The sequence below is a fragment of the Trichoderma asperellum genome, chromosome 4 (genome assembly GCF_020647865.1).
Source record: "Trichoderma asperellum chromosome 4, complete sequence".
NCBI classification, from domain to species: domain Eukaryota; kingdom Fungi; phylum Ascomycota; class Sordariomycetes; order Hypocreales; family Hypocreaceae; genus Trichoderma; species Trichoderma asperellum.
The window spans coordinates 2807083-2831667 of NC_089418.1; the positions used below are offsets into that span (position 1 = coordinate 2807083).

The window sequence follows — 24585 nt, forward strand, 5'->3', positions numbered from 1 at the left end:
GACATATATTGCACAGAAAAGAATCAACGGGCGTGTGCGATACTTGACAATGATATTGTACATGAAAATATCTTGCTTTCTTGTCTCTCTCAATTTCGAAAACATGCTAGGAATGGTGGACGAAAAAAGGAGCCTTTTCATTTTGCTGCGGGGGAAACAAGATGTCTTGAGATATAACTATTTCCCCAATGTAAATGAATAGTACGATATGAGCGACATTCAAATAACATTTACCATTCATCATCTACTACTACTAAGTTTGGTTCAAAGAATAACCAGATGCCTCAAACCAACATGCTCGCCAAATAGCCTAGGACTTGGTGCAGAGATTCACTGAACAGAGTTCTACATCTTTTATCTACAGAAAATTTGCGTACTACTGATATGTAGAAAAAGCTGTCCAAGCTTGGGGCTGTTGGCCTCAACATCAGCTGAAAACGTTGGCCGAAAATACCTGGTGAAAGTATGGCTGAGAACATCAGATGAAAGTCACCGAAACTGTCCCGTGCACAAATCTAAATAAAGGGAATTGTGCACAATTCAGGACAGTCATACAAAGCATAACATGATATCAATGCGAGAATCAAATCTAGAGCCTGAAGCAGGGCTACAAGCTCGGAAGTTGAGTGATACTCACAGACGCCCTGGATAGCTGTTCGTGTTTCTTGACGGCCGAAGCGAGACCGGATATGCCAACAACCGCAGCAAGTTGCTACACAAGGCATGTTATCTGGCAAGGGTGGCTCGGACTCTCCCCACGTCATGGTTGTCTTGGCTCCTGATGCCGTTTGCTTCACCGTATTTCAACTCTCCGCTCTGATGTGACACAGATGATAACAACTGCTCCGTAGGTCTTTCACCAATGTTCAACAATATCCCGGAAGAGATTCCGCTATCCGAGATCGAAAGGAGATAGTATATCATCTGTGGGTTGAGTTGGCTGAAGATGCAAGCCGATACAGATGAATGGAAAAATTGACATAAATTAATGACACCCTATCATGCCAAGTCCTCGTGTCTGTGGTCCTCATGTTCTGGGCTCCCTGTCTTGTCTCGGAGTAGAAAACGTGGTCGTGCGATGCTTGGCAGCGGTTTAATCAACGTCTTCTCCACGGAGTGACGCACTGGCCATAATGGTTTTGGGCGTTGAGTGTGACGAAAACGAAAATAGGCAAGGCCAGAAGCTGCGTCACAAGGCCACAGTCCGACAGGGTGCGGGAAGAAAGCGAGATAGTACTCCGTATAAGTCAGCGGGTGTCGTCGTTGGGCCTCAATGGATTACCAATTTAGTAAACTTGTTGTTGGTCGCTGAGAGACCAGCATGGCTGGTAGCGCCTACTTGTATGTCTCAAGTGGCCATCACCCACTTAGACTGGGATAGATTTTGCTGCCTAGCAGTGTGATATCTGCTTGTCTAGAATCCTTCCCGTCGTGGCTTTGCGCGAGATGCAGCAAGTTACTATAACAATAGCTTAGTCTACTGATACTAGCAGTGGTGATTGACTTGGAATAATTAGCTCGCATGTGAAGAGAGTGCGATCCTATGTACAGTGGATGGCTGGATGGCTGCGCACATGGAGCTTTGCTAACAAGTCTAAGACATTGCAAAGCATGTCGCACGTGTGCTTTCGGTAATTTTGTTACCGCGCAAGATACGAGCAGAAGGGTCTCCGTCGCCAACCTGAACTGGGCATACCGCTTTGCTAGGATAGTGATGTAAAGAAAAATTCCCTACAGCAGCAGGATCACCAGGGGTTTGCTTGCGAAACAAATGAGATGAGAGGTAGATGCTACTGTGCAAGAGCAGCCGGATAGATGTGATTGCGGAGACTGCGGGCAAGCTTGCTGGAGAAACCTGTTAGCGCGTTGATTCAAGAAGAGGCTAGCAGTAAACAGAGCTCGGGGAAAGGTGATAAATAAGAGAAATGGAATCCTAAGGCCGGCGGATGCAAGCTGAAATCCATCTGTCTCAGGAAGCGTCTGGCACAAGCAAGTGCAGCCGCGATGGAAACAGGGCAAGGATGTGCGAGTGCTGGTGAGTTGTGATTTGACGATGTAGTGACAAAGCGGCAGAGCCTTGACTGCGGGATGCCGCGGTCATGCGCAGAGACTGCCGTCGACTGCAATTGCACGCATTTATCACGACCTGGCCACTCATATCTGCAATGGACGATGAGTTTTGGCGGTGCATCCCTGATCCCTGCGGCGCAGCTTAGCGGGCCGGGATAGAGCGATTAGGCCCCTGCAGGCAGGCGTGATCGAGCCGCCGATTGGCCAGGCTGCGGCGCGCACCTGCATTTGGCACGTCCAATCAGCAGGCGCGACACACCTCGGCGCTTCGACGGCTCCTGCCATTGAGCCACAGGCCGTCGCAGCCCCGCTTTCGACCGCAGCCCCAAAATCGCCTGCTCCAGCCATGCATCTGCGCTTGACCCCCTCTGGCTCCAACGACGACCGCGATATGGATGGCTGGCCATGGCGAGACGGACGATCAGTCTGCCGGCGGCCTGTGGCGAGGCGAGATGAGGCAATGCAGAGCAGCTCAGGGCCGAGCAAACGCACGAATGGGACGGAAGGGTTCACTCGTGGCGATGCACTCTCCAGAGCTCATTGTGGAGGACAATCGACGGCACAAGATACGATACGGCGCCGGTGCTCGCTGTAGGTCTCACTGCGCCGTTCCACCCCCTGCAAGGCACCGTTCAATCACTCAGAAATGTCCAGCATCCTCGCACAGAGGCCAGATCGCCAGCGGTGGAACCACCGATGCAACGGTGAGAGGCGCCGCAAGTCGGGGTAAGGAAAGGAGCCGAGGGAAAGCTCGCTTCTCGTAGTAGGACTCGGACTGTACGTGCGATGTGAGCGCATACGACGAGTCTATGATATTGCAGATACACGCACCTGTCACAAATGGCCTTCTCTCGTGCATCCGCGCGGGAACATGGGATATGGAGTGCATACATATGTATAAGCAGTGCCACTATTATCAGCAATACTGCATGGACAAGAGTGCAACTGCAATCGAGCGCCAGCTATTCGTCCAAGATCTCGCTGCGCTCAGAGGCGCTGATAGGCTGATATCAATGTCTTGCCCAGGGTGGGAGGCTAAGCAAGGGACCTCTACAAGGGGACCTTTACTCCAGCGGTACGCAGCCCGCTAGCGCGTGTACATCACCTGTCGTCAATTTGGCCGTCTGAGGATCTGAGCCCATGGTTCCTAGTTGGCTCACAATCGCCATTTGCCTCGCCCGACTATTTTCGCCTCGTCAATGCTTAGCTGGGCCCACTGCGGACGTACGCGCGCAGGAAGCGACTGTCTGGGCGGCTCGCAGGCTCCAAAAAGAGGGTGAAAAGAGGTGAAGGGAAAAAAAGGTGCCTGGCTCCCCAGACTAGAATGACAGCGATGGTAGCGTTGCAGCGTGTTTGACATCTCGACTCGGTACCGGTGCTCGGTAGCGAGGTAGGTACAGTTGCAGTTATGGGCGCTGCTACCAAGGCTCTGGACGTTTGCGAGCCGTGATGCTGCAGATAGTCGAAACATGGCCGCCATGCATGAGCAACTGGAGGCACAAGCATTTTGCAGCTTCGACGCGCATTGGTCGCCAAGGCCTGTCTCTGGCTGCCGGACCGGACCCGCTCCATTCCCAAGATGGCCGCCGTTAACAGCTTTTGCACTCTAATTTTATATGGCAGCCAACCCCATCCACTGACAGGCCTCGTCCACGGCCGCATAGGCGCCATGCTCGTCTGGCTCCTCTCCATAGGACCCATCACACCAGACCCCAGCCAGGTCTTATTTACATAGTACTTAGTTCTTGGTGCTACTGCTGCGAGAAACTGTTCGTATCTCCAGTTTCTACTCCTCCTCGCCAACTTGTCCATATACTGCTAAGCAGCTACCTGCCTCACCGCGTGTGAGTGGTGTGTGTCTTGCGCCTAATCCTGGATCAGAATTTGGACCAGGGCCATACCTCTCTACCTGCTCCGTAATTCCTCTCTCTCTCTCTTTTTTTTTTTTACCTACTTCTCCTCCTCCTCCTCTTCTTCTCTTTCCCTCTTCTGATCTTGGCCGTCTCACCAGGCTTGGGAAGAGTAGCAGAAGAGGAAATAAACAAGCCTAGGCGGACAAAGAGAAACTCTCATCGCTTGCTGGCTTCCTATCCGGGTGACCACCATTCTGCATCCTGCCAAAACCTCTCCTGCATCCGCCTGCATCATCCGCAACTCCTAATCCTCGAACAGGAGCATCCCTAGGCGGCTCGAACAAGCGCCGAGCTAATCAGATCAGCCCCTCCCCTAACATTCCCCGGCATATCACAGAAACCTTTGTTCCTTTTGCCTACAAGTGCTCTCTTATATGCAAAGCTGTGACGCTGCCCTCTTCCGTTAGGCTGCCTGACCTTTTCTTTTCCGTTTTGCCTTGTCGTAGCCTTCTGGCTAAGCCTTGCATCTTCAAACTCTCTTCGAACGACAAACTTCATAGCTTATTAGCCCATCGCCCATCGACCAATTCGACGCCTATTCTTACCGAGTCCAATACATTCTTGAACATTTGCTTCCCATCTGTCGACGGCCCGAAGGAAACCCGATATTGCTTTGCTGCTGAAGCTTGTGTGTCCGGGAGTGGGCAGTGGCTGGGTTCCATGTGATGGTTGATACCTAAAGAACGCGCAGCTTGCCGCCCAGAGAGCGCTCCTATAGAGTCGGACCTTTGGCCTGGCAATAGGATTGTGACACCGGATCTGGTACTGTCTCACGAACTTAGTGCACTTTGCATTTTTGGGAAAAGACCGTCCTTGCAGACGCAGAGGTGCCAGGCCGACTAGATCGGTCAATATAATTTCGGGCCTGCTACTCCTGGCCATCGTGGAAGATTCGACAGCAAAATCGCAGCCATGTCGTCCGCATCACATAACCATACCGTTTCCAATCGGTCCGGTAAATCATCAACCGCACGAGGCCGTCCATCACAACCAGACGTCTCAAAAATGCCAACAGCAAAGGACCTCAAATACTTCATCCCCTCAGCCGCCACGGCATCCGTTTTCCTCTACGCCCAGGGACCGTCAATAGTGTGCTGCCACCATGATACTCTCACCATCGACCGAAGATTCTCTCGTCATGTGGACGACATCCAACTGATTGCAGTGGACAACCAGAGTGAAATCGGTGCCGGCCGCTTTGTCGTGAGCTATGACGCTGGACAGACGGCTATTGTGTGGGACTTGATGACTGGCGATGAGATTTCTCGCTTTGTTTCCTACGAGACGCTCACAGTTGCCGCATGGATGCGTAATGGAAACGTAGCATTTGGTAAGAGACAGCTCACGGATACTGCACAGCTAGAAGACATGAACTAATACATTGGCTATATAGGCAACACCCAAGGAAATATTATTCTCTTTGAGCCAACCACGTCCGAGCACATCTCAGCTAGGACGATAGATCAGATTGCAGTGACGGCATTGGCTCCGTCGTCTGACTGCCGGACCTTTGCCATTGGGTAAGTGATATATGGAATAAAATACCAACATCTAAAATGCATTATTTACTGAGTCGACATCTAGCTATCAAAATGGATCGCTTTTAATCGCGACATTGCAGCCTCGCTTTACCATCTTACACAACTTGACAACTTCGAGAGGACCATCGCCCATTGTCACGCTTGCCTGGCACGCATCATCCTCAAAGCAAAAGTCGGACATGCTGGCTGTCCAGATGCACGACGGCGACCTGCGGGTCTGGAGTGTGGCCAAGTCGTACAACGCAGAAGAGCCCAAGGTAGTCAGGGCGCTCCGGAGAAATGAGAACTACCAGGCCGGCCCCAATTGGATGGGATGGTCCAAGAACGGCCGCGTTATCCAATACTCAGACTCGTATGTGTTGCCCTTCTCTTAACCTGCCACAGCCTAAGCGCGCGGCCTCTTGCTTTTGGTGGTCGCTCTTGTGCTGACTTATTCATCAGGGAGACGTTTTCGTGGGACGTAAGAACAAGGCATGTTACTAGGGACTCTATCCCAACCCTAGAGCATGTTAAAGGCATAGCTCTTTATGGGCCCGGAGCGAGCCTCTTTACTCTCGGGCCGAATAACACTGTACAGCAATTCGATCTCAACTCTCCAGCTATCATGGTAGCCAACGTGCAGCACCCTGCGGGTGTCCTTCCGCCATCTCCCCCAACTTCCGAAGAGACAGGAGGTAGGTCAGTACACTCTGCCACGACAATTCATACGTCAGAGTCCGAGTCAAGCTCAATTCCCCTCGAGATGAGCGTCTCCGAAAGCGACGACGATCATCTATCTCCTTTCCAGCGCCTAGTAAGGCACAATGTCCCCGAAGTACCCAATAACGAAGTTTATGATGCAGGCAGTCCAGCCTCTAGCCGGAGCGGCATGTCATCCTTGTCCAAGTCTTCGGCAGGTTCACGCACGCCTGGCAGGCCATCAGGATCGCTAAGGTCGCGAGGCATGACAGAGGGAACATATATCTCTGCCGGGTCTTCCTTGAAAACTTCCACGGCGGGGCGGCAGGGGCAGGAGCTAGACAACTATTCGATGGGATACTCGCTTCCTACCACAAGTGCTCCGTCGTTGGCCTCATCCAAGTCTAAACTTAGGCCCTCTCGTTTAAGGCATGAGGTGCCGAGGAGCCCTGCTGATGAGACTAAAGTGCAAGACCTGTTCAAGTACACTCGCTCGCGTTTGAGCGACCTTCCGTATAAACATCCGATACCGTCAAATTACCCTCACCTCACCAATGACGATTTACGTCGACAGATGCTCAACACCATCTTCGGATGGAACAAAGAAGTGGACGACCTTATTCGCGATGAGATGAGCCGCCATCCTTCCGGATCGGCAAACCGTATTCTACTTGCTAAGTGGTTGGGTGATTTCGACTCGGGCATTGTGGCTGCTAGCTCTCAAAACATGACTTCATCAGACTGGATGCTGTTGGCACTGAGTTCCATTGGTGGCCACGCATCCCAGCACAAGCTCGGTCGCGTCTATGTCCAGCGTCTCCTGGAGAATGGCGATATCCACGTTGCGGTGACGATTATGCTTGGCATGGGAGACTTTAATGATGCCATTGAAGTCTATATCTCGCACAAGATGTATATGGAGGCTCTCATTCTCACTTGCGTAGCTTTCCCTAGCGTCTGGGAGCGCCAAGTTGCCATTGTCAAGAAATGGGGCGAATGGGCGGTTAAGCATGGTCAGCAACAGTTGGCAATTCGCTGCTTTGCATGTACCGACCAGGAATCTTCAGAGCCTTGGACCTCGCCGTCAGCTGCGCAACTCAGCTTCCAAAACGTCACACCGAGTATCCCTGAGGTGCTGAGCCCTCCATTATCACCCCCAGGAATCCAGATGGGGCCTCAGCGCAGTGTCGCCAAAGCATCAGCGCTGAAGCTGGTTACGTCGTTTGGAGATCAGAACCAAAAGGCCAAGTTCTACTCGCAGGCTGATGGAGGCCAGACGCCGATTGCTGCTGGAGTAACGCCGATTGCTGAGTCGGCTATATCTCCAAGTGGTGCTTATGACCCTGCGACTGCGCTTCTGCGGCCGTCGAACAATAGCCGGTTCAATACGCCAACGTCAGCTCGCGCTGGAGGCCAAATGTTCAATCGTGGGCGCTTGCCCTCAATTGGAGAGTCTGCTTTTGACAGGAATAGTCTGAAAAATATCGGAGCTGTCATCCAGCCCGTTGACGCACCCCAGGAGCATCGAGCAAGCCACTCTCGCAAGTCGTCTGCGACTCAAGACAACAACATGACGACAGGACTAGCGATGCAGCGCGCTGCTACAGCTAGTCCAATGATGATGAGGGAAAAATTCCCGCCTTTCGTTCAGGGATATGCTGGTGAATATACGAATGAGCGCCCTCCGTCTCCTGACAATACAATCATGAGTAGACTACAAGAAGTCCACGCAGCACAGCGAAACGGCTCCCGGGACCGGATTCCCGCGCATTTACATCTGCAACTGCAGCCTATGACACAGCTGGACACGATGTCTCCTGAACAATCAAACGCTTCATCCAACCGCTACCACTGGCCGACCCGTCGTCGTGGCACTGGTCCCAGCACAGCCCCTCTTGCAGGGTCTGTGGCAGGTTCCATCACATCCAACTCAAGCGCCGGCCGTAGTCACCGATCAAACCCTCGCCACAAGGATGATTACATCCACAGCCTGGAAGCGGCACAGTATTATTCCAGAGGGGCTGGAAGCAGAAATGGGAGCAAGGACCGCAAAAGGGACCCGTCCACTGGCCGTCACGCCAGCCGAGAGCGACGAGCTAAATCGCGTGACCCATCTGAAGATCGTGGTAGAGCCTCGGCCAGATCTTGGACCAAACCAAAACGATCTCCTACATCTCCTGTCCCAATGTCCCCGGAAGACTTGGCTATCCTCAGCAATCGTAATTTCGAGAATACGGTTGAGCCCTTGACAATTCGAAAAGCGAGCGTGGCAAAGAGCGGAAAGGGAAGCGGACGTACGCCCAGTCATGGACGTAGCCCCGATAGCAGGCGCTTGCCACCATTGGATACACGTGAACGTGTCTCCCATGGGCGAAGCAGATCGGCACCGCGGTCACCAACGTCGCCAGTGCCACTGTCAGCAACGGCCTTGCATTATCAGGGATCGGAAGACGAAGAAGACTTTAGGAGGGCTATGCAAGCTCAGGAAGAATTCAGAGCCAAGCACAGTCGGAGCGTTGGCCATCCTGGTAGTTCTCCCGCCTTGAGTCGACGTGAAAACACAGAAAGCCGCCGAAGAGAGGCGGCCAGTGACGCTCGCGACCCAGCCCCGATGTTGTCTCATATCCGTGCTGCATCTACAGAGCACGCTGGCGATTTGCGAAAGATGAAGGATGAAAGACAGCGGAAGAAAGAACAAGCCGCACGCGAGCTCGAGGAACGACGGAAATCTCTTGCAAAGCGGCAGCTGGGCCCTCAAATCCCCCACCCTAGCGAGATAGTATCACCTAGGAAGCCTCCTCCTCTGGTGGAGGCCGATGATGAGGCGTTGTCTGAGGATCTCCCTCCTCGCTCTGCAACGGAACCTCCGAGGAGCATGTATGCTCGAAATGGGCCACAAATTGGTCTGCCTGCCACACCAAAGGCAATGAGACTCATTCTCCAGACAGATGAGGACGAGAATGATGAGCTGCCGCCACCCCCAGTTCCTACAACGTTCTCCCAGAAATACTCCCCACAAAATTCGCCTAAATACTCTCCGCAATACGCCTTGGAAAAGAACAAGGCGGTGCAAAAGGAAGAGGAGGAAGAACAGCAACAGCAACAGCAGCCACTGACATTGTTGCCATCGACAGTTTATCAGCTGCCCTCAACGGTTTACCAACCACCAACTCGACCTATGATTCCGCGAAGCATGTCTGCGCCAATCCCCGAGGAACCATCGCAACAACCCCGCTTTATGAGAAAGGGGAGTGCCAATGAAGGCAGGGGCCTCGATGACATTGTTGAGACGGAATGGCGCCGACAGAGGAGCGATCTGGTGCCTCCACCACCACCACCACCTCCTTCGGCGCCTCTTACCTTTCTGAAAGAGCTGCAGCATCTGGCAGTTCCTCCTCCTCCCCCACCACCACCGTTGCCACATGTACGACGACAGCCTCCCGTTGCTGGGACGGTGGCCTCGGGTATGATTGAGATTGTCATGGATGACGATGAGACGGAGGAGCCTATGGCAGCTGCTCCCAACGATGGCATGGTGCCAGTGATTCCTCCTCCCGAACCACCTGTCAAGGGACACAGCCGAGGTCGCAGTCTTGGAGAAGGCAGTCTCTCTGGTCGCATGAGCAAAGCTACCGAACGTCTCCGCTCGGGCAGCCGCAGCCGCAAAGATGGAGCTATTAGCATCATCAGGTCACCACTTGAGGCCTTTGGCGATGCGACAGCCGGCATGGGCCATCTTCGGTCTCCCGTGGCGGGCGTGCCACCTCCTGTCTTGTATGATCGAGATATCGTTCGATCGCCGGTTGAGGGGCATGGTAGGAAGCTGTCGACCGGGATGTTTTAATGAACGGGTCGCATCATGGCGGAACGACGCCCTTTTCGCCACGCAGCGACTTTTCAATCTTTGTTATTTTATTGTTTTTCTGTTTATTAGTATTGCTTACTTTTCTGGATGCGAATGCTCTATTCCCAGCATCTTGCAAGCAAAAACCCGGGTGTGATATGGAAGGACTTGGTTTCTGGAATAGTGTGACGACTATCTCTTTATTTGTTTCATTATGCTACTCTTTCTCTTTTCTTTTCTCCTCTTTTTGTTCTACGTCGACTGTCTTTATTGCATGCGTGCAATTTTAGCAGATAATCTTTCTCTTCTCTGTTTCTCGTTTTACACGTTGAATTTTGTGTGATATATGCATCGGAGGGCTTCTCTTCTTTTCTCTTTTTGGATAGATGACCTGTGTGGGATTCAAGCTTGAATCTCTCACATGAGCTCACGGGGCAATGTATATCCTGGCTTGGAGACCTTTTTTTCTTCCTTTTTCAACCTACTACTTTACCTCTTTATGACTGATGACGGATTTGGAGCAAAAACAAACAACACGTGAAAAGGTGGAAGACGGCGACGTCTTAATACGGCTAAGAAAAGGGAAAAAAGAGAAGAGAAAACGTGCGAGACAGATTGCATAAACTGCTACACGAGATGCGGCTGTGCCGGACGGACTTAGCGTTCTATATAATGCTGCCTCGCGGCAATACTATTTGCTTTTTTTTTTTTCCTTTTTACGTATTGCAGTGAGGCAGCTGATGCAAAGTTATACACGTCTTCTATTTTGCGCATTTTGTCCCTTTACATTGACGCATAATGTGATGTAGTTCTACTCTATGTATAAGAGCAAGCAAGAGCTCATAGTATCTCTTCTGTAGGCTGTGTGTGATGGCCTCACTTTTATAAGCGCTGTGGGGGGCAAGATGCTGCAGAGGGTGGGGTTCAACTGCCGCCATTTGACCACATTGAAGCATTTTTCGCATCTTGTAGATGATGCAAAATGAAACTCGAATGGCTCTTCAATGGTCCAGTATTTTTTTCAAAGGCTGTTTATTATATAGTGAGACCAAAAAAAAAAGAACAAAAAATGATGTCGGACTTCTCCGTCTCGCCCATCCAACCCACGCCCTCCGCGATCGTAATCCAGCCCGCCACGCGACGGGGGAGAGTTCTCTGCAGAGTGAAACCTCCCTCAAGGGTCATCTCCATTGCTTAGGGCAGCACGGCAATCGCAGGTTACCCATGCGAGCGCGCAGCCACCGCGGCGTTCGGGCTGGGCGTCGAACGGAGGGGATCTGACGGGGGTGGGTGTGGAAAAGGCGAGTATTGAGTGAGAGCCTTCACCGTTTGACCATTACAGCCGGCAAAAGGGGCGGTTGTTTTGGTTTATAAAGGGTTGGGCGGCAGGCGGCGAATTGTTGGGCCGGTGGGGGCTTGCTTGGTCTTTGGTGCTACAGCAGAGTGGCATGTGCTATTAATGCAGAGAGCTATGGAGCAGCTCCAACTTCAACTTCATCCCATCAATCACAACTACAAGATGGCGCTGTCAACTGCCACAGCAATAACGCCGACAGCGCATTGATTTTGGATGCTGCATATCCATCACCTCATGCCGTCCACAATACTCATGGCCATATAATTCGGCTATCTCCCTCTATAGAATGACCTGCACCACCTGATTTGCGCATCTGCGGTCGTCCCTCCAGTCTTCATGCTCTTTCTCACACGACTTCGAACCCAACTCCACGACCTCTAATTACGACGGAAACGAATAAGAACGAAGCGAAGCAACTTGAATATTTACAGCGTGCTCATTTGCAAGAAGAAAAAATTACAATACTTTACGATTTCTACTGCAATTGCCTGTACAACGCCATATATATATAATTCTTGACCATGCTCACCACGGCTCCTCGACTGCGCATCCGCCGTCCTTCTCCCACAACCGCCGAATACACCGTCACCACGCTACCGCCCCAGACGCTGCCTCTACGTCTCTTATGGCTCCTCCTCCTCTTCCTGCGCATCTTCCTCTCCCTCGTCACGCTACTCGTCCTCTATGCGCGATGGGTCCAAGAGCGTAGCTCCTTTGGCGCAGTGCCAACAACACCCTTTCCGCCCTCCTCTCTTCCGCCGCTGCTCTCCCTCGACCGCATGGTATTGCTCCTCGACGCCTTCCAAGACACCCCCAGCGGCAAACTCCTCGCCCGCATCGCCGCCTCGGTGACCCTCCCCGTGCTGGTCCCCGTCGCCGCGGCGGTCTTCTACGCGCTCAGCCTGCGGGTCCACAAGGAGGAGAGCCTGCTGGTGCTGCGCGGGCTGGGCGTGCAGACGAGCGAGAGCCCGGCGACGTATCTGGCCAGCGCGGCGACGCGCTTCATCCCGACGGAGAAGATCCAGGACATACTGGTGAACGAGGCGTTTCGGGGCTTCGAGGTGCGGTATTACCTCGTCGTGGTGGTGGAGGGAGAGGAGGATGTCGTGGTGGTGTTTCCGGGCTTGCTGCCCAAGAGGAAGATTGTCGAGACGGTGTGGAGGGGGCTGAGGGAGTGTTTGTACGAGGGGAGAGGGGAGGATAGTAGAGTGGTGGCTAGCGAGAAATGACATGAGAATGTGGAGAAGGATATATAAAAGAAACGTTATCTCAATAAGAGATACATAAGACATGCCATGTTTTGTTTCCCAGAGATGTGTATCCTAGAACTAGAATCTATATATATATATACCCCATACAACACGCTTTTTTGTTTCTTTTTACTTCCTCTCTTACTCGTCAGCCATGACGGCATCACCCTCCTCTGTCTTATTCGACTTCATCCCCTTCTTCGCCCTCATGTCCTCCGCGTTCGCATACCCCTTTCGCTTCGCATACTTGTCATTCTGCTCGTCCGCTGACTCCAGCAGCTTCATGTTCATGACGCCGGGATACTTTCCGCTCAATCTCCCGTTGTTCCCCCCTTCAAAAACCTTGGTGCTATTGGCAATGGCGGGCGCGGCTTTGCCCACCGCCGCGGCAGTAGTGCCATTGTTCCCCTGCTGCGAAATGTGCTGCAGCAGCTGGCCCGCGAGGATCTCGTCCATCTTTCTCCCACGCCACATCTGCCATGCGTCGTCCATGATGCCAAACTGGCCGAACCGGCCACTAGGCCCATCCTCGCCGACGTATATCCACTTCAGGGCGTCATCTTTGCGCTGCGGCGCTACGGAGTCGCTCAGGTCGCTCGGGAAGATGCAGTCCCAAAGCACCAGGGGCACCTCGTCGGCCATGACGTAGTTTGGCCGGCGCGGGTTCTTCTCGACGTTGAGCAGCTCGCTGATGAGGGAGGGCTTCTCAAGGCCCTGGCCGACGAGGAAGAGGACGGCGACCATGTGGCGGATTTGGTGCCACAGGAAGGCCGAGCCGCGGACGTGGAAGTAGTAGACTTTTGGGTATGCTTCGCCGGACGAGAGGTCCATGTCCTCGGGGGCGAAGCCTGCGGCTTTGAGGTACGGTAAAGCGGATGCGGCATCCTTCACTTCGACAATGTCCGATTCGAACATGCGCCTCTTGAAGTTTGTGATTTGCTTGGCGGGGTCGACCTTGCAGAGGTTGCGGAAATCGTGCTCTCCTTCGTACCGCTTTGCTGCGTCGCGCATGGCTTCGATGTCCAGCCAGCCTGGCTTCATGAGCTTCTTCGTCTCGTCCCTGTTTCCTTTGCCTCCTTCCTTTGCTGCGGAGGTTTCGATGAGAGATGGCGTGGGAGCAAAGGCGGGCTGCGTGAAGAAATATCTGTACTGGCGCTCTCGGCATGAGAAACGGGCAGAGAAGTCGGGAGGTGGTGCTGGACACCAGGCCAGGATTCGGATTTCCTTGGGCAGCAGGCGGTTGAGAACATGGGGGTAAGGGATCTCATCGCGAATGTCATCAAAGGGTTTTGCCGGCGCTTTTGGCTTGCTTTTCTTTTGGTCTCGGCCCTCTACGGGAACGTCATCCTCTTCATCCTCCTTCACCAACTCTGCTTCATCAATCTCTGGCTGCTTCTTGGGCAACGGCCTGTTACTCCGTACTCTCAGCCCAATGACCTGTCCAAAGGCACTAACACCGCGGTCTGTCCGTCCACACTTGGAGTACTCGCAGCAGTCAAAGTCCACGACCTTTTCGTCTTCGGGAAAGATGAGGCACGCCTTGGTGAGGGCATTCCATAACTCCTCCTCGATGGACGGCTGGTTGCCCTGAGCCTGGAACTCGAAGCCGCCAAAGTTTTTGCCCAGATATGCCAGCTTCAGGGCGATGAACCGAGTGGAATATTTTGAGGGGTCCATCTTCTTCTTGCCCTTGGGCTTTTTGACCGGCTGGGATGATTCTCCATCTCCTGCTTGTTGCTGTTGCTCTTCAGGCGCCGCCTGGGCGACCTCATTGTTTGATGTTGAAATTGGCCCGGATGATGTAGCCACTCTCAACTCCTTCTCCAGCTCCTTCACCCGCTGGATCAAGCCAGCTTTGGTCCAGTTGTTGTAATTCCCCTGGTCCGCCATCTTCGCTCTCCTCTCACGAACCAGTTCCAAGTTGTTGACTGTTGAGAAGCAGCAGTGAAATCCTTCTCTAGCCCTGCTAGGCCAGCTTTTTATGGCACCTCCACAAATCTTGCGGCCTAGATTCCCCGGGTGGAAAGGTCGCATGTAATGAATATGAGCGTGAGAGTTTTTGATATTTCCATATCAATATAGGGACTCTCTTCTTTTTTTTTCTTCCTTTTCTTAAGCTGCTTGTGAGTTTTTTCGCTGTAAACGACTCAATCGAGTGTGGGCTACTTACTTTTTTGGGCCAAAGAGTTGTGTGGCTTGATACCATGAATGTTGTGGCTTAGCGCGATAAGAAGCGCCACTTAAAATGTCAACGCTATTACTGAGCGCATATGACCTCTCTCTATCTATCTGTTTCATTGCAGCCGATCTCTATGCCGCCTCTCTCCCTCTCCCCTCTTCAATTAAATCGAAGCTTCTTCCTCGGGAAAAATGGAAGATGCGGTCGTTAGGCTGCTTCTCGTGGGAGATGAAAAATGCGGCAAAACGACGTTTCTCTCGTGCGTACAGACATTTCGTAGGGTAGTGACATTCTGCTGACGGACTTTTATGATGCAGGAGAGTGAAGGCTGGAGAAGGGATCAATCCGATACCGCTCCTACGTGATATTGACCAACCATACACATTTTCTGTGAACATGTCATCCAGGAGGTATCGTTTTGAGTTTTACGATACTTCCAGCCCGGAAAACTGGCGGCTGCTGGATCCGGATGTCATTATCATCTGCTACGATATCAGCCAGCGTTTGAGCCTCATCAATATGAAAAGATATGTCAGTATTGCATCTGTTTTATTTGACTTTTTTTTTGCCTTATTGATTTACTATATATCCACCCCAAAAGTATTTTAATATTTACAAATTATGTGATTGCAATTAGTGGATCAACGAGGTCAAACAGTCGTTTTCGCGCAGAGACTCTTTGCCGGTGGTAATAATGGGGCTGAAGAGAGACTTGCGGTCTGAGAATGATCCAAATGGTATTATATATCCGCAAGACGCCTATCGAATGGCCCAGGAGATGAGGGCAGATCGGTATGTCGAATGCTCGGCAGTGACGGGCGAGTTGATAAGGCCGGCATTTGAAGATATCTGCAAGACGGCCATTGCGACGACAACGGAGAAAGGAGGACAGAGTGAGGGTGGCTGTACGATAATGTGAAGTGTTTCGGTTTGTTGCCGTCCTTAATGTGATTTTTAGATAGCAAAGCGAGTTATTGTTTGCCCATGTTACCCAAAAAGAAATGAATATGGTGTTGGTAGTTTTAATCGTAGATGAAAGTCTCATGAAGCGTTTACATCGTCCGCGGCATCGTCCGCATTGCCGTTTGCATTGGGTTCTGAGGCCTCAAACTGGCCCAAAACCTCCAAGATAATGTTGACCATTTCCTCCTGTTGCTCGTCGCTAAAGCGCTCCGCCATCTCTTCGATGACCGTGTTGAGCGCGGCCACAGAAGCTGGCCGTAGGTTGAGAATCATGACGACTTCACCCTTGGAGAGCTCGTACGGGCTTAGGCGTTCAAGCAGTTGAGAGATGCAGTTGGGGGTGTATGTGCTGGGCTTCTGGCTTAGAGGATTGGGATGTGATTGTAAATATTGAATGAGCTGTGAATCGTCAGCGACTAACAGTCTTGAGCATCTCATAAATCTCGTCATGACGAACCTCTCTGACGACCGTCTCCAGATTAGGGGGGCCGCGTCGTTTCCTCAGCTTGTATAAGTTCTTTTGCTGGGACAGATGCTGGAGCACTTCATAATTAGTGAGTACAGCAGCCTGAGCTTCGATGACCTTCATTTTGCTGGTGGTTTATGCTGCAGTGAAGATGGCGAACTCAGAAGCCACACCACCAAAGAGCGAATAGATGATTGGAGATGAAAATAATAACCCGTAGTTGAAATAATGTATGTTTCCGTTTTCACTTTTTAGCAAGAGAGGCGACCCAGCACGCAAATCGCCAATTCGCAGATCGATTTACCATGTGATTCAAGAAAAGCTTGGAGGTGCAAGCATTTTCTGCTACCAAACGGATAGTCCAATCAGAGCAGCACTAATTGCCCCCCATACCTTTTGGCTCTAGCTGACCGCCAAACACACGCCGCTAGAAATTTCCTGCGCTGCTGCTGCACTAGCGGTAGTCGTACAGTGTGGATTTCTGCTTTTGCACTTAAAATTATGTACATGCATCTAATATGCAGGGCTTGGAAAGTTGGGGATCTAAGACATCATTTGCCTTGTAGTGAGTACATGGATTATCACATGCAGGCAGTTAAAACTAGCGGTGATGGAAGCGGCAAAGTCTTATGTCCTAGGTCGATGGGACAAGTCGTTGCCATGTGAGTAATTGTTTAAGCTAGATCCTGCATGCCCATAGCAAAAGATCCGGACTTGAGTATTTGGTAGCTTCGTAGCTACTTGGCAGCCAACATTGTGGCGAATTTTGTGGTGAATCTGTATGCTGGAATCATCAAGCCAGAGTACGGGGAACCGAGCGAGGCTTGTACACACTTGTTACATGGCAGACCCTGCGGCCAAGTTGGAGAACAGAGAAACCCTGGGAAAGAATAAGACGGCAAATGCCTCATGAGCTTGAATTGTGTGCTAAACCTTTACTGTATTGTTCATTATAATTACTTCCTCTTGCGGCATGGTGTAGCTGTCCAGGCCAGCCACTATTAATAGGTGCGTGTCAAAGCATTCTTTGGTTCCATGTCGAATTCTCTTGGTGCTAGTAGTAGTAGAAGCCTCTGAGCCAACAGCAGAGCCTATAGCACGCGGATGAGATGAATTCTTTGCGTGTACGGAGTACTGTAGCAATTGCGCAATTCTCAACCTTGATGGCTCCAGTACGGCCGCCAGTAGGTATATACAAGCTGTTCTTATGAACGATGACTGAGACCTTCCGTCGCCGCCGAAATGTCTCCAAGCCTCAACCACAACATCAGCCCCAGAATCCGGGTTCTCTCCCGCATTTCGGCTACTCGGCCAGTGAGGGCTGTACTTTCAACTCCGCGGTTCGGCCAGTGGTGGTTTTGTAACTGCCCAAAAGCCTGCGACCACGCTAATTGCACCAAAAACATAAATAATGAAATTGTTATAAATATCCCAAAAATCCAGACAAATACTCAAAGCCTATTGCTAGGCAAACTAAAAAAGTACTGGAACTGGTACTTACTGTTACTTCGAAATTTTCCATCTGCCAGGTCAAACTGTGAAGAGGCCAGAGCAATACCTACAATAACCATGGAACCCTCGCACGAATTGTAATGCGTTTTCAATCTTTAGCCACTCCATTAGTATTGCAGCGTCTCTAGAAATGCCCTTCCCCAAGTTCCATCCTTCGTACTCTATACTTGCACATGCAAGAGTTTCTTCACTGTGTCCTCCGTAGTAGGTACCTGTTTCATCTGCGTTGATGGTTTATCCGTGCCGTAACGCACACAGTGCGCTGTTGAAGCAGCAAGTACCAAGTGGAGGGGCGGAACAGCCTTGACAGGGCGACTCCAAGCAGCGGCAGCGGGGAAAGGCGCTGGCACGGTTTCATTTACAGCACGTTTAGCCCTGTAGCAGCCCTGCAGCCTGCCCTGGACGAGCTGCATCTCGCTGAGGCAGACCCCACTCATGCACGTCTCGGCAGCAGACGCAGGCCTAATAATTTTTTTTTTGCCAATGCGCAATAGATTTTTTTTTTTTTGAGTTCCGCCCTCCTGCTAGTCGTCGAATCGGCGTCCTGACTCAGAGCCTCTCTCCTCACCTCCAGTTTTTCTTCTTCTTCTCTTCCTCTTTTTTTCGTCTCCTCTTCTCTTTTGTTTATCTCGTCACCATGCTGCTCTAGCATTATTCCCGGCCTCCTTGCTGCTGCTGCCTTTGTGGCCTCGCCGTTATCGCCTTTGCTGTTTTGTGCGCTCTTTTGAGATCCCGCCTCCTGCATCTCCAACTTCGGCCGCAATCGGCAAAAGGACCACGGCTCTGCTATCTGACGTCGCCTCTGTCCTTGCTCCCCACTTGCCAGACAGCGGGTCTAGCAGGAAAAAAAGAGCATCGCTGCTCAAGCCCTCACGCGACACCTCCAACTCACAGGGTCTGCAGCTCGTTGCGCAATCCTCAATTGGAGTCTCCTCCTCTCCGACAATCTGCTCTTGATTGCTCGTCTTCGACACCGCCGCAATGGTTCGAAACATCGTCGTCCTGGGAGGCAACTCCCACCCCCAAATGACAGAGAATGTCTGCAACTTCCTTGGCATCCCGGCCTGTGACCGCATTCTCTCCAAGTTTTCTGGTGGCGAGAGCCGATGCGAGATCAAGGACTCTGTCCGTGGCAAGGACGTCTACATTATCCAGTCTGGCTCTGGCAATGTCAACGACAACCTCATCGACCTTTGCATCATGATTTCGGCATGCAAAATTGGCTCTGCTAAGCGGGTGACCGCTGTGGTGCCTCTGTTCCCTTACTCGAGGCAGCCTGACTGGCCATATAACAAAGCCGGTGCCCCTCTGTCTAAGTCGTCCGAATCATCCAAGAAGGACTACACCTTCGAAAGCGTCCCTCCCACACCGCGGCCGGGCGGACCACGAAGTGTCGGACTCACAAACGGCGTCAACGGCCTTACAGAAAAGCTCTCCAAGAGCTCCATTGCCGAGAAAAGCCCCCGAGAAGTTAATGGCGACTCATTGCCGAAGCGATCAGATACCGTTTCGAGCGTCGGTTCCAATGGCCATGGAGTATACCCCGATGTCTCACAACGAAGTTTTACGACTCACGATTACGAGAACCCTACCAACATCAACGGGTTCCAACCCAAACCTGGGTATAAGCAATGGGTTGCCCAGGCTGGCACTCTTGTTGCTGATCTTCTTACTTGCGCTGGCGCCGATCACATCATCACCATGGACCTCCACGACCCTCAGTACCAAGGATTTTTCGACATCCCCGTCGATAATCTTTATGGTAAATTCCTTATCCAAAACTACATCCAGACCCATATACCCGATTACAAGGAAGCCGTCATCGTCTCGCCCGACGCAGGTGGTGCAAAGCGAGCTACTGCCATTGCAGATAGTCTCAACATGGACTTTGCGCTGATTCACAAGGTAATACAACCCCACAATCTGCTTGTTCGAAACTCATGTTTTATACCTTTTAGGAACGCCGTCCCATCAAGTTTACAAACCATCGCAATGCCAGCATGATGCTTGTTGGTGACATTGCCAGCCGCGTTTGTATCTTGGTCGACGATCTTGCCGATACGGCCAACACCATTACTCGCGCTGCTAAGCTGCTGAAGCGAGAGGGCGCAACTAGAGTTTACGCTCTCGTCACTCACGGCGTCTTCAGTGGAGATGCCATTGCCCGCGTCAATGCCTCTGCGATTGATAGCATCATCGTGACCAACTCGGTCCCGCAGGAAGAGCATCGTCGTCTGTGCCCCAAATTGGAAGTGCTTGATATTTCGCCAGTGTTTGCTGAGGCTATCCGCCGCGTCCACCATGGAGAATCTATTAGCGCGCTTTTCCAATACGTCTAAGTTTTGGGCCTTGATGGAGAGCTGCTAATTGGTTTTATTGGGTCAGCCATGAATCACCGCGATATTATCATTTGAGTGCTGATAAAGGGAGTAAACGGAAACGGGCAAATCTGCTGGGGCAGTTGAGATTTTTAGGGTCATTTGGTCTGGGTTGATTATTTTTCATTTTTCTTTCTACATATTCTCTCCCTCCCTCTCTTTCCTCCCCTTCTTGCTTCACGGGCACACCTCCCGTGGTCTCTTGAGATCTCAATTTACATCTATTTTGACCATGAGACTTGCTTCCATTTGGAGTTTACTTCATGGGAAGAGGTGTAGTCATTTTCTTTACCTTGCATCCCCATCTTTACCAAAATATATAACTCTCCCTGCATTTCCTTGATTGGTTCTCCTGAGCTATTCATCCCTGCTCGACCTATCTCATAAGATCTCTGGGCGGTCAAGATTTGGAACAGGGGGGTTTCATTATTTACATGCGGGCCATGCCTTTGTTTGGCTGCCCCTACCAGCTACGCAGCCGGGCCTTGTGGCGCTGTGCTTTACGCTGGTCTTTTCTTATTCTTCTTTACGCATAACAACATTTGACATATCGTCAAAACGAAGCAGAAGCAGCTGGCATACCATCCATCCCATCGCTCACTTCGAAAAACCAGGGAAGTTACGAAAGAAAGAAAAGTCAAAAAAAAATCGTGCATAACATGTAAAAAGATAATTATACATAGAGAGTAAATGGATCGTAGACTTTGGATGGAGTTCCCGAGATGTCTGTGCTTGCGCGCCCATATGTGCTGGTATCATGTAATCGGCGTCGAGTGGGAAATATCGTTTATGGAAACGTCAATCCATATGAGCACAATGCTGATTGTATAGAAAAAGAAACAAGACAAATATTAAAAGATATAGAGAAAAGAATTGATGAATAAAAATATAAGAATTGCGTCATCTGAAATTTGTTTTGTTGCGTATCGACTATTGCATGTTGTCTTTTATACAAACTTCTTTATGCTGTTTGGACGAATCAAGGTAAGCAGCCAAATATGTCCTAATTTAATGATGTGCTTCATTGCTATTTGTTGGAATCAGGGGCTCATGCGCCTTGGTTTAAACAAGGGCCATGATTGGCTATGTTAGAGCTCGGGGTCGGTGTTTTCAGGGCGGAAGGACTTTGTCAAACTGATTGGTGGTCTGAATCTCAGCCGCATGAATGCGCGCCCAAGGCTTCGCGCCCCAGGCTCCGTCCTCTCCTCTCCGACTGTTAAGCATGTTATTTCCTCACTGTCAGTTCGCCATCGCATTTACCTCGTTCATCTACAAGCCAAGTGTGTTTGATCTCCGTCTTGCATGGTTATTTCTATATATGAAATAAAAAGAGAATCACGCAACAACCAGTATGGCGGCTCGTGAGGTAACGCGCCCAACGTGTCGTGAAGACTTCGAAATCGCAATCGTTTGCACCAAAGACCATGAATACAATGCTGTTTGCCTAGTACTCGATGGCTTTTGGGATGATGATGGAGATCCCTTCGGTCGAGCTCAAGGAGATCCCAACACATACACGACGGGTTTTATGGAGGGGTTCAATATCGTCATCACGCTTCTATGCAACTCAGGCAAAGCCACAGCAGCAGGCACAGCGGCTAGTCTGCGATCTAGCTATCCATGCATCAAACTACTGTTGCTGACTGGAACTTGCGACGGTGTGCCAAATGCTGCGGGCGAAGAACTACTTCTCGGAGATGTAGTTGTTAGCGATACCGTTATCCAATATGACTTGGGCCGCCGTTATCCTGATGGATTCCGTGAGAAGAATACCCTCGAAGACCGTCTTGGCCGACCAGACAAAAACGTTCGGAATTTGGTTACTGTTCTTGATACAGACATAGGATTACGGCGCCTGGAAGAGAAAGTTTCATCTTATTTACGAAAGATGCAGAGTCGGGCATCTGAGGAACCATATCAGCGAAGGTCCAAGGCAACATATCAGTATCCTGGTTCAACAAACGATATGCTTTTTGAATCGAATTATTGTCACAAGCACTACGACTCACCGCAATGCATATGCGACGATTATACTGAGCTTGGCGATCGTGTATGCGGCAAATCTAGAATGGCATCCTGTGAACAAACTGGCTGTGATAAAGGCCATCTGCTCCCTCGAAAACGCCTAGAGCACAAGAAGAAACTGCAAGATGATGGCGATGTCGAATCTGCCCAGCAGCCATCTATTTTTATCGGAAGGTTTGGCTCTGGTGATACAAGCTTCAGTGCAGGAATTGACCGCGACCAAATTGCCCAGAAGCATAACATCATCGCTTTCGAGACAGAAGGCGCCGGGATCTGGGACGAACTACCTTGTATCATTGTCAAAGGGGTGTCCACATACGGAGATGGACATAGAATGGGCGACAAAGAAGCTTGGGAGAATTTTGCCGCCGCAACAGCTGCATGTGCCGCAAGGGGTTTGATCAGCCGCTACCCTCAGACGGAAAAGTCGCTTGCCGTGGAGTCTAAGAATCAGATGGAAATGGTTTTCAAGAGCCAGGCAGATATAGCTTGTCTCAGGGACTTGTACATCACTAGCCCACCGAACGACAAGATTCGTATTGAACAAACCAAAGGCGGTTTACTGCTGGATGCTTACGCGTGGATTTTAAAGAATGATCAATATAAACAATGGATTGAGGATCCAAGCACATGTCTCTTATGGATAAGAGGTGTCCCTGGAAAAGGAAAAACGATGTTGTTATGCGGCATTATCGATCAACTACAAGGATCGGAGCTTTCTGGAAACTTGTACTATTTCTTTTGCCAGGCAACAGATTCACGTCTGAATAACGCATCATCAATCTTACGTGGATTATTACATATGCTTATCTCGAAGCAGCCATCTTTGATATCATATGTCAGGAATGAGTATGACAAATCTGGGAAGTTAATATTCGAAGACTCAAATTCCTGGGTTGTTTTATCACAGATTTTTCTCAGAACACTTGAAGATCCCTCTATAACAGATCTTACCTTCATTATTGACGCTCTAGATGAGTGCCTGGGAGATTTACCGAATCTTCTCAAGTTAATAAGGCAAACTTCATCATCTTCTCGAATACGATGGCTTGTATCAAGTCGTAATGAGGCAGATATTCAAGAAGTGTTACTGTATACCGAGAACCGGTCAATTGTAAACCTTGAGCTTAACGCAGAATCCGTATCGGCTGCTATAAAGACTTACATCGACCATAAAGTGGAACTTTTATCTGGAAAGAAAAGATATCAGCAGGACATGAGAGACTCGATACGAGAATATCTTGCCAATAATGCGGATGGCACTTTTCTTTGGGTCGCATTGGTCTGCGAGATGCTTGAAAAAGCTCCATCTTTTGACCGAAGTCTAGAATCAGCCAGATATCCCCGGGGACTTGATAACCTTTATGAGCGCATGATAACGAAGGTTTGCAATGGCGAGTTAGACTGGGGCAGGCGAATCCTATCCATCAATACTGTTGCGCGCCGACCACTCAACATACAAGAGCTTGAAACTTTGACTTTTTATCCCGAGAGTGTCAACATCACAGTCGAATCTTTAGAGAAACGTTGGGAAGAAGCGCTAGGCTATTGCGGCAATTTTCTAACTCAGAGAAAAGGCGTCGTCTACTTTATTCACCAATCTGCGAAAGACTTCATTCTTAATAAAGCATCCTACAAGCTGTTTTGCGAGGGCATGGAACATATCAACAAACACATATTCAAAGTTTCTATCTCTGCGATAATATCCACTTTAAAACGCGATATTTATGGCCTGTCTAAACCAGGTTTTCTGACTAGTGACCTCACTAGCCAAGACATCCCAAGTCCTGACCCACTTGCTCCGGTTGGATACTGCTGTGTCTATTGGATCGATCATTTTGAGAAGTCAATTTTGCTATCCGGGGATAGCGAAGGCGAAGAACTCATATCTACTTTACTCAGCAAGAAGTATTTATACTGGTTAGAGTCTTTAAGTCTTCTTAAAAGTATGCATCAGGGTCAGGTTGGAATGCGTAAATTGGAAAAGTTATTGGTGAGTTTATTTACCCAATAGTGAAAAGAGAAGCTTGAATTAATAAAATTATCAGATTAACACAGAGAGTCCTGGATTAAAGGAACGGATATGGGATGCTCGCCGGTTTATTCAAATGTTTGGTAAAGCTATAGGAGACGCTCCTTTGCAAGTTTATATATCTGCATTGCTCTTTAGTCCAGCTGAAAGCATCACTCGCAAGCAATTTAGTGCGGAAGCCCCGCATTGGGTCAAGGTATGGCCGGATAGCGGTACAAATTGGACCTCGTGTATACAGAAGTTTGATGACCAATCTGGGGACCGGTGTGATACCATGGCCATTTCTTCCTGTGGAACTTGGCTAGCAGCTCATTATAACTCAGAAATTAGGATTTGGGACGTTGAAATGGGAAAAATTATACGCTGCATCAAACTTG

The 24585-nt window shown here is 50.3% G+C and overlaps 7 protein-coding genes across 7 annotated transcripts; 5 read left to right on the top strand and 2 right to left on the bottom strand.

Moving 5' to 3' along the window:
• The first annotated feature begins 3743 nt into the window (after window positions 1-3743).
• Window positions 3744-11093, top strand: TrAFT101_007330 (uncharacterized protein). The gene is made up of 4 exons (XM_024904437.2): window positions 3744-5313; window positions 5377-5503; window positions 5568-5876; window positions 5966-11093. Exons 1-4 carry the CDS (start codon window positions 4896-4898, stop codon window positions 10044-10046), a joined length of 4935 nt encoding a protein of 1644 aa, XP_024756474.2. The 5' UTR covers window positions 3744-4895; the 3' UTR covers window positions 10047-11093.
• Window positions 11094-11562: 469 nt separating this feature from the next.
• Window positions 11563-12757, top strand: TrAFT101_007331 (uncharacterized protein). The gene has a single exon (XM_024910230.2). It carries the CDS (start codon window positions 11925-11927, stop codon window positions 12630-12632), a length of 708 nt encoding a protein of 235 aa, XP_024756473.1. The 5' UTR covers window positions 11563-11924; the 3' UTR covers window positions 12633-12757.
• On the bottom strand, window positions 12307-14774 carry TrAFT101_007332 (uncharacterized protein). The gene has a single exon (XM_066128014.1). It carries the CDS (start codon window positions 14685-14687, stop codon window positions 12795-12797), a length of 1893 nt encoding a protein of 630 aa, XP_065984128.1. The 5' UTR covers window positions 14688-14774; the 3' UTR covers window positions 12307-12794.
• A 194-nt stretch (window positions 14775-14968) lies between these two features.
• TrAFT101_007333 (uncharacterized protein) lies at window positions 14969-15846 on the top strand. Its single transcript, XM_024902106.2, has 3 exons — window positions 14969-15091; window positions 15150-15363; window positions 15470-15846. The coding sequence occupies exons 1-3, from the start codon at window positions 15024-15026 to the stop codon at window positions 15749-15751; spliced, it is 564 nt and encodes a 187-aa protein (XP_024756471.1). The 5' UTR covers window positions 14969-15023; the 3' UTR covers window positions 15752-15846.
• Window positions 15847-15873: 27 nt separating this feature from the next.
• TrAFT101_007334 (uncharacterized protein) lies at window positions 15874-16384 on the bottom strand (the record flags this gene model as incomplete). The annotated part of the gene is made up of 2 exons (XM_024911076.2): window positions 15874-16194; window positions 16253-16384. 2 exons carry the CDS (start codon window positions 16382-16384, stop codon window positions 15874-15876), a joined length of 453 nt encoding a protein of 150 aa, XP_024756470.1.
• Window positions 16385-18309: 1925 nt separating this feature from the next.
• On the top strand, window positions 18310-21068 carry TrAFT101_007335 (uncharacterized protein). The gene is made up of 2 exons (XM_024910229.2): window positions 18310-19678; window positions 19732-21068. The coding sequence occupies exons 1-2, from the start codon at window positions 18755-18757 to the stop codon at window positions 20110-20112; spliced, it is 1305 nt and encodes a 434-aa protein (XP_024756469.1). The 5' UTR covers window positions 18310-18754; the 3' UTR covers window positions 20113-21068.
• Window positions 21069-21497: 429 nt separating this feature from the next.
• TrAFT101_007336 (uncharacterized protein) lies at window positions 21498-24190 on the top strand (the record flags this gene model as incomplete). Its single annotated transcript, XM_024910228.2, has 1 exon — window positions 21498-24190. Exon 1 carries the CDS (start codon window positions 21503-21505, stop codon window positions 24188-24190), a length of 2688 nt encoding a protein of 895 aa, XP_024756468.2. The 5' UTR covers window positions 21498-21502.
• Window positions 24191-24585: the final 395 nt, after the last annotated feature.